Raw genomic sequence first — 7,654 nt, 5'->3', positions numbered from 1 at the left:
TCTGAGCCACCAGGGTAGACCACTTTTGGCAAAATACACGAATAAATAGATGAAGGGAGAGGAAGGAGGTGTAGTATGAAGGGGGAGAATTGGGTGTGGGTCAGGCACCGAGCCTGCTGCACTTAGGGTGAAATACCAGCTCCTTATAGAGGCCTCCAGAGGTCGGAAGACACCGGCCCATGCTCATGTGTCCGTCCTCCCCTCTCAGCACTCCCCCTAGCCACCTCCCTAGCAGTTCCTTCCACCTGCCCTACAGACTGGTGGTCTCCTCTCTTCTCCAGATGGCTCCTTCTGAGGTTTCAGCCTAAATGTCACCGCAGAGAGACCTTTCCCCACATCGGAAGTAGGTTCCGCTTCTCCGCCCCTGCTTTTGGTTGCCGGCCTGCACTCTACCACCCGCGGTGACGGTGTTTATGTGTTCTGTCTGACTAGCGCTGAAACGTAAGGCCACCACCGGGTCCCCAGAGCCTGCACTGATCGCGCACCTGTTCGCGCCTTGAGCCCAGCTGTAAGTGTCTCTATTTCGGGAAGTTGCTGATGTTTACCGCTGGGACTGCCCACCCGGTCCTGGACTTAGCCGCGTGGCTTCTCACAGTCAGAGTCGGCAGCAACCCAGGACCTCAGACCTGACCCCGGAACCCGCTGGCGCCGGGCAGCGGGAACCAGGTTCTTCCGCCACCTCCCAGCCAGGTGACTGACCGAAGCCTTTCCCACACCCCAGCCACCTACTCTGGGACTCCACCCCGTACTGGCTTTACCACCTGCATGAGGAACTACGCTTCCCAGCAGCGCACGCAGCTCCCAACATGCTCTTAGGCGCCGCTCCGCCTCCGGCATTAACCCCTTGGTGGCTGCAGGCTTGCGGGAGCGGCGCTGGGCGCAGGTAGCCTGCGGCGGGCCGGGGGCCGGGGTGTCTGTGTGTGTGTGCAGCGGAACTGAGAAGAGGACTGGAATAGGGACCTTGGGGAGGAAGGGAGCCAGGGTTAACCGAGGACAGGCAGCGGGAGCTGGAGCAGGTGGGTGGGTAGGAGGCGAGCCATTGAGCATCCGCCGCTCGCGAAATTAGTAACCTGAAGTTCACCTTTTCCCGCAAAAGGAACCCTTTCGGGTGCCAGGCCCGGGGCGGCGCCCAGGTTGCGGGTAGGGAGGACAAAGGAGTCCGCCCTGGCCAAATGCTTTCCCCTGCCGAACACCTACTTTGGCCTCCGATCTCCCGACCCTGGATTGAGGAAAGTGGCAAACTCTTCCTGCCTTAGCCAGATGGGAACCCGCGAGGGTGAGGAAGAGGGACAACCCTCTCGGCCCGAGACGCTGACCCGGCAGTTTCCTGTGTCCCCATGGACCATGGCCTGGAGCTTGGGGAGCCCTTCCTGGCGCCCCATCCTCCTCCCTCAATGTCGTGTGTACCTGACTCCAGCTCTAAGGTACCTGAAGATAACTACATTCCCTCTTTTACTTGTCCTAGGCCTCGGTCCTGACCAGTGGGTGGTGGGCAGCCTCCTCCACCTTGTCTGCCGGCAGAGCCTGTGAGCCACCGTTATTCCAGCTCTTATCTTCCAGGCTCATTCCCTCAATCACTGTGGCAACTGAGGTGGGCCTGATTCTTGGGGAGATGAGCGTGCACAGTTCCCATTCTGGGGTGGGAGTGGAGACAGAGGCAGGCAGGAGCTAATAATTTCAGGTTCTGGGAGTGCCATGAAGGGGGTCAGGGGATGGAGGATGCTGCCTCGGAGAGGCCCCTCTCTAAGCGTTTCTAGACCGAGGGGGACGGCAAAGGCTGGGAGACGGGGAGGGAGAGCTGTGTGCTTGGAGCAAGGGGGGTGGGGCACGTGGGAGGAAATGAGATGACAGCCTGGGCCCAGGAAGGATATGGACTTTATTCTAAAATCAGAAAGTGTTCCTGGAAGCCCATGGAAGGTGTTAATGAACAAGGTAGTCATGTTTCCCTAGTCAGAGCTCCCCAGTGTCCTGGGCTTTCTCAGCATTTTTGGGGATGGGGGTGGGGATGGGGCAGGTGAGGGACAGAGCAGGGGCTGTGGCCAAGCCAGCTGATTTCCCGCCAATTCCCATTGACCATGCCCCCCTCTGACCCTCTGGGTTCTCCTGTGAAAACTGGGAGTGATATTGCCGCCTCACTGGATGCACACCTGGCCCAGCCTGCTGTCATCCTCCCCACAGGGCCTGGCCACCGCCCCCACAGAATGCCCGAGGGCCCTGAACTGCATCTGGCCAGCCACTTTGTGAACGAGGCATGCAGGGAGCTGGTCTTTGGCGGGTGTGTGGAGAAGTCACCTGTCAGCCGCAACCCTGAGGTGCCCTTTGAGAGCAGCGCCTACAGCATCTCGGCTTTGGCCCGCGGCAAGGAGCTGCGCCTGACCCTAAGCCCCCTGCCTGGGGCCCAGCCCCCGCGGGAGCCACTGGCCCTTGTCTTTCGCTTTGGCATGACGGGCTCCTTCCAGCTGGTGCCCAGCGATGCGCTGCCACCCCACGCCCACCTGCGCTTTTACACAGCTCCACCTGGCCCCCGACTTGCCCTCTGCTTTGTGGACATCCGCCGATTCGGCCACTGGGACCTCGGGGGCGAGTGGCAGCCAGGCCGCGGGCCGTGTGTCTTGCTGGAGTACGAGCAGTTCAGGTAGGGCCAGCACCAGGTGTGAGCAATACAGTCCTGGGCTTCAGACGCGACTCATTAGTGCCTTGTTGGCCAATGAGAAGCGAGTTCCAGCCCCTCTGGGCTTCAGTCCTTTCATCTGTAGACCAAGACAGTATCCTTTCCTAGGGACAACTCCCTGAGCTAATGGACGTGGAAACCCAAAACCTGTAAGAGGAGGTGGGGGCAAGAGGTGGAGGACATGGCCGATTGTGTCAGAGCTGGGGCTCTCATCAGCATCCCACACTGCTTGGTACCCTCAGAAGGCTAAGAAGAAAAGTAGAGAGGCTTTCACAGCCCAAGAAGGGAGGCTGAGCAGCAAGGAACTGCTTCAAGGAGGTGGGGAGAGGACCACTAATGACATGGCTTCTGAAGCAGGTTGTGGTCTCCCACATTGTGCCTGCCCACCAGTCTGTGTCCCGTGGTCTCTGTGCCTGTCTTCTGCCTGAGGCGGGCTAAGAGACCCAGCTGGGGTGGGGTGCAGGTCACATAAGATGGCCCAGTGTCAGCCACTTCCTCTAAAGATAAAACATGCACGTGTCTCAGCTTGGTGCCAGTCCAGTTCTAAGTGTTGAGGGTTCAGCAGTGGTCAAGAGGGATGTGGTCCTTGCTCCCACAGAGCTAGTTCAGGTAGAGCAGGGGGAAGGGAAAGTGAAAGTGAAGTGAAAGTCACTCAGTCATGTCTCACTCTGCACCCTCATGGACTGGGGCCCTGCCAGGCTCCTCTGTCCATGGAATTCTCCAAGCAAGAATACTGGAGTGGGTAGCTGTTCCCTTCTCCAGGGGATCTTCCCAACCCAGGAATCAAACCGAGGTCTCCTCCATTGCAGGCGAATTCTTTACCAGCTGAGCTACCAGGAAAGTGCAAAGCTCTAAAGTAAAAGCATTCTGACAAGACTCACAAACAGGAAGGCATGGAGTGGCACTTGGCAAATCCTTTCTTGGGGGAAGGCATGCCTTTCGGCTGCCTATTGGGGTGGGTCAAGGCATCTCTGGCCCAGAGAAGGCAGCAGATTCCTGGCCTTCCCAGGCGTGACCCCAAGTGCACTCCCAGGGAAGCGTCTGTGTTGTCGTAGGTTTCTCCCGCTTCACCTTTCTTGGAGATGGGGGGTGAGGGTGGGGGGTGGGGGTGGGTGGGTGGGGTGGGTCAGGCCACAAGTTAACTCTTTGCCAGGTGGTTCTGAAGTTTCTCTTGTGTGATGAGCATTTTGGCTTATTTGGTCCTCCAGCTGCAAAGCCTGTGGGGATCTGCCTCCCTCTGAGAGCTGACCACCCAGGCTGAACTTCCACTTTACTTTTACCCCTCAAACTTTCTGGCCCCTATATCATTTGCTTCTCATGCCCACCACTGAGTCAGTCTTGTCATGACCTTTTTCTCAAAGAAGCAAGATTCATTTCCTCTTCAAGGTGGTGAGGAGAGACCCGTGGGGGTGCTGGGGCACTCACCAGCCAGGACTTGCCCCCTTCACTCCTGCTAAACAGAGCCAGTGCCAGCTTCCATGAAGATCTTCAGCATCTTGAAAAGAGATGACCCCACCAATGTCAAATCTTCATGTCTAAGCAACTGGAAGTCCTAGACAGGGAGTTCCAGACTGCAGGCACACCTGAGGTCCTGTGATCACCTTGTTCCCAGAAGTATCTTGAATCTGAGCCACTCTGGTGACATGCAAACCATACACATGGATTCAAGTGTTTTCTTGAGCATGTTCCTTTAGATTGGCATTTTTAACCTTTTGTAATGAATTGAAATCCCACATCGTTGTTCCCATTTTTAACAGAAAATGGAGGTTCCTGCTGCCAAATACCATGGAGGCTGGGATAATGGGAAATTGGGACTTGCTTCTTTCCCTGGCACCCAGACATTGCTTCCCCCAGCTCCTCTCCCCTACCCCATTGGGAGGCAGGGAGGGGTAGGGGGTGGGCAGGCAGAATGGGTCTTATGTGCCCGGGCTGTGTCCCTCCAGGGAGAATGTGTTACGAAACCTAGCAGACAAGGCCTTTGACCAGCCCATCTGTGAGGCCCTGCTGGACCAGAGGTTCTTTAATGGAATTGGCAACTATCTGCGGGCGGAGATCCTGTACCGGTCAGCAGGCAGGCCTCGGGCCTGAGGGCGGGGGTGTCGGTGTGCTCATGTTCCCCTCTGCTTAGCACCCCTCTCCACCTCCCTGCAGGCTGAGGATCCCCCCCTTCGAGAAGGCCCGCACAGTTCTGGAGGCCCTGCAGCAGCGCAGGCCGGTGAGGGCACTGGGAGGGATGCGCCTGCCCTTCTCAGGCAGGCAGATGAGGGTCAGGGCTGGGTCAGGTGTCTGCGGCTCGAGCAGGTCCCTTCCCAGTTCCAGCCTGTGTCTACAATGTGTGTGCGTGCATGTGTGGGAGGTGATGGGGGGTGCTGATGAACTGTCCGTGTCCTGCCGAACTGTCCGTGTCCTGCCAAGCTCAGAAGGGGTCTGTTTCCTGAGGGATCAGCTGCCTTCTGAGCAGCATTGCCTCATGCTGACATCCAGGTCCTACCCCTGCCCCTTCTCCAGAGCCCGGAGCTGACCCTGAGCCAGAAGATCAGGGCCAAGCTGCAGAACCCTGACCTGCTGGAGCTGTGCCACTCGGTGCCCAAGGAAGTGGTCCAGCTGGGTGAGGGCCTGAGAGGCAAAGATGGCTGGCTGGCTTTGCTTTGGCATATCGTGTAACCTGGGACAGTTCCTGCCCCTGTCTGGGCCTGGTTCCCTGCCTGGAGAATGGAAGTTTGTTGACCTAGTCATTTCTAAATGGACTATACCTCCAGGCAGGCAGGGCAAGGATTCTTAATCCGACTTCAGGATAGGAAAGCCATGGCCCAGAGTGGGGAAGACACCAGCTTGAGGTCACACAGCTGGAGGAGGGAGAGCCTGGGCCCCCTGACTCGATCCATCAGCTTGTGAAGCTGAGGTCTGAGCCAGGTCCAACTGGGCTCCCCCTCCTCCCTGCCTAAGTCCCCCCTCTGATCTCCACCTGGTTCCTCTGTCCCACAGGGGGCAAAGGCTACGGGTCGGAGAGCGGGGAGGAGGACTTTGCTGCCTTCCGAGCCTGGCTGCGGTGTTACAGCGCACCAGGCATGAGCTCCCTGCGGGACCGGCATGGCCGCACCATCTGGTTCCAGGTTTGGGCTCTAACGCTTGTACAGGCAAAGAGACCCAAGGAAGCTGGTGGGATGGAAAGACCTGGGGTCACACTGGTCTGAGGGTCTAAGCCTTCCCTGTGCTATGCCCTGCCCCTCCTCTGAGTCCTAGGGTCCCTGCTAGTGGCGCAGCCCCAGAGCAGGGGGACCTTGCTGCTGGCGCTGACCTGGAGGGTGGGGAGGGGACAGTCAGGCTTCCTTGGGGAAGGGCTTCACTGATCTGGAAGGACAGATGTGATTCTGCCTCTCCAAGGAAACTACCCCTACCAGGCTGACTCCTGAATTCTGCTGATTCCATTTTAGGGAGATCCTGGACCCCTAGCACCCAAAGGTAAACTACTCCTAATGTAACAAGAGAGCAGAAACAACTAGTTGTGCAAGAGCTACAGCACCCTTCTCCATCCCAGTCCCCCTCTCCGACCCTGGGAGTCCCTCCAGAGTGGGAGCGTGGGAGTCTAGAGAAGGGGGCCGAGGCCACAGAACCCTCCAAGCCCATCAGCATCAATGTCCTGCAGGGGGCAAGTCCCGGAAGAAGTCCCAGGGAGCACAGCAGGGTCCTGAGGACGAAGTGGAGGTATGGCTCCCTGCTCCTCCCTGTCCCTGCACTCTCTCCTAGAGCAGGACCCTGCTCTCCTAGAGCAGGGTCCTCACCTGCCTGACCTGCTGGGCTCCTTGCAGACCTGCATCTTCTCCACCCAGGTCCCTCCTTCTCCAAACAAGGCCCCTTCAAGGACACAAAGGGCACAGAGAGGACTTCCTAAACAGACTACAGCCCAGGTGCCCGAGGGGACCAGCCTCCAACAGGACCCAGAAGCCCCCCCGGTCCCTGACAAAGGGAAGAGAAGGAGGCGAAAAGCAACCTCAGGTGGGCTTTCCTCAGCAACTTCCTCTGGGGAGGGGTGGACTGCCGCAGCGAGCTCCCCAGGAGGAAGGGATGGCAGTGTGCTTGGGAGGAGCATGTGAACAAAGGCAGAAGGGAGACTCTTGGGGAGTCCTTGGCCAGGGACTGCCATCCCACATGTCCTTCCCTAGGCCGCCACAGAACCCGGAAGATCAAGGCTGACACCCTATCCTTGGAGCCTGAGGGGACCTCAGCCTCCTAGCAAGAGGCTCTTCTTGCTTGTATCCACCCCTCCTCCTGGCACCCTGGATCTGGGCCTGTGTGGCTTCCTCGAAGTTGCAGGAACTGGATGCTCTGACCCTATGGCCATTCCCTACACAATTACATTTTTAATTGTACCCCACTATCGCCATTTTTAAAGCCCATGTGAAAAATGCTAATTTTTAGTAAATGCATAAACTTGAACTTCTCAGCACTTCTTGGGCTGACTGCAGAAGGTCTGGGAAGGCTGAATGTGAAGGGCCTGCTGCCCAGTCCTGAGGACAGGAGGGCCATGGCCTCTGCAGGGATGGCCCCTCATGGGTGGTGCAGACTCCCTGCCCAGTTAGCCCAGACTCTAACGCTCCTCCAGTCCAGGACTCCTCAGGGCCTGTGGCTGCTGCCCTAGCCTCGTCCAGACTAGTCAGTGCTCTCCTCCTAGTGGGGGTCAGCCAGAACCCACCCACCAGGCCTCCTCAGCCCCAAGCCCTATCTGTGGGTACAGGGGGAAGCGCCGCTTGTTTTTTCCCATGTGGGATCTAAACTCCCTGACCAGGGACTGAACCCATGCCCCCTGCATTGGAAGCACATAGTCTTAACCGCTGGACTACCATGAAGCCCCAGAACACCGTCTTGTATCATGGTCTTTTAGTCAGTTTATGGTCACCAGTATCCCGGGTCTCTCTCATGGGGGCTGCAATCCAGACGCTGCATACACAGATAACCTTGGGTCTTGCCCCTGCCCCAAATACC

At 58.0% G+C, this 7,654-nt stretch overlaps 1 protein-coding gene across 9 annotated transcripts; it reads left to right on the top strand.

Moving 5' to 3' along the window:
- Positions 1-230: 230 nt before the first annotated feature.
- NEIL1 (nei like DNA glycosylase 1) lies at positions 231-7,108 on the top strand. Of its 9 annotated transcripts, XM_042235216.2 has the most exons (13): positions 231-343; positions 433-508; positions 596-690; positions 1,466-1,591; positions 2,179-2,635; positions 4,615-4,734; positions 4,823-4,886; positions 5,180-5,279; positions 5,657-5,784; positions 6,106-6,133; positions 6,318-6,376; positions 6,502-6,667; positions 6,835-7,108. In XM_042235216.2, exons 5-13 carry the CDS (start codon positions 2,202-2,204, stop codon positions 6,903-6,905), a joined length of 1,170 nt encoding a protein of 389 aa, XP_042091150.1. In that variant the 5' UTR covers positions 231-343; positions 433-508; positions 596-690; positions 1,466-1,591; positions 2,179-2,201; the 3' UTR covers positions 6,906-7,108. The 9 variants fall into 9 exon arrangements, with proteins under 9 accessions (XP_042091150.1, XP_060257399.1, XP_060257400.1 ...); XM_060401416.1 differs by having other exon boundaries at positions 433-690; XM_060401417.1 differs by having other exon boundaries at positions 231-508.
- Positions 7,109-7,654: the final 546 nt, after the last annotated feature.

This window comes from Ovis aries, chromosome 18 (assembly GCF_016772045.2).
Source record: "Ovis aries strain OAR_USU_Benz2616 breed Rambouillet chromosome 18, ARS-UI_Ramb_v3.0, whole genome shotgun sequence".
NCBI lineage: Eukaryota > Metazoa > Chordata > Mammalia > Artiodactyla > Bovidae > Ovis > Ovis aries.
Note: the sequence above shows the minus strand (reverse complement) of the source record. Positions and strands in the feature narration are given on the sequence as shown.

What these genes read in the sequence shown, in the direction of transcription:
- NEIL1 (XM_042235216.2), top strand. Translation starts at nt 2,202, where the DNA reads ATGCCCGAGGGCCCTGAACTGCATCTGGCCAGCCACTTTGTGAACGAG. An exon ending in CCCTGCAGCAGCGCAGGCCG is followed by an intron (nt 4,887 to 5,179) that starts GTGAGGGCACTG and finishes CCCCTTCTCCAG; the next exon opens with AGCCCGGAGCTGACCCTGAG. An exon ending in GAGGCGAAAAGCAACCTCAG is followed by an intron (nt 6,668 to 6,834) that starts GTGGGCTTTCCT and finishes GTCCTTCCCTAG; the next exon opens with GCCGCCACAGAACCCGGAAG.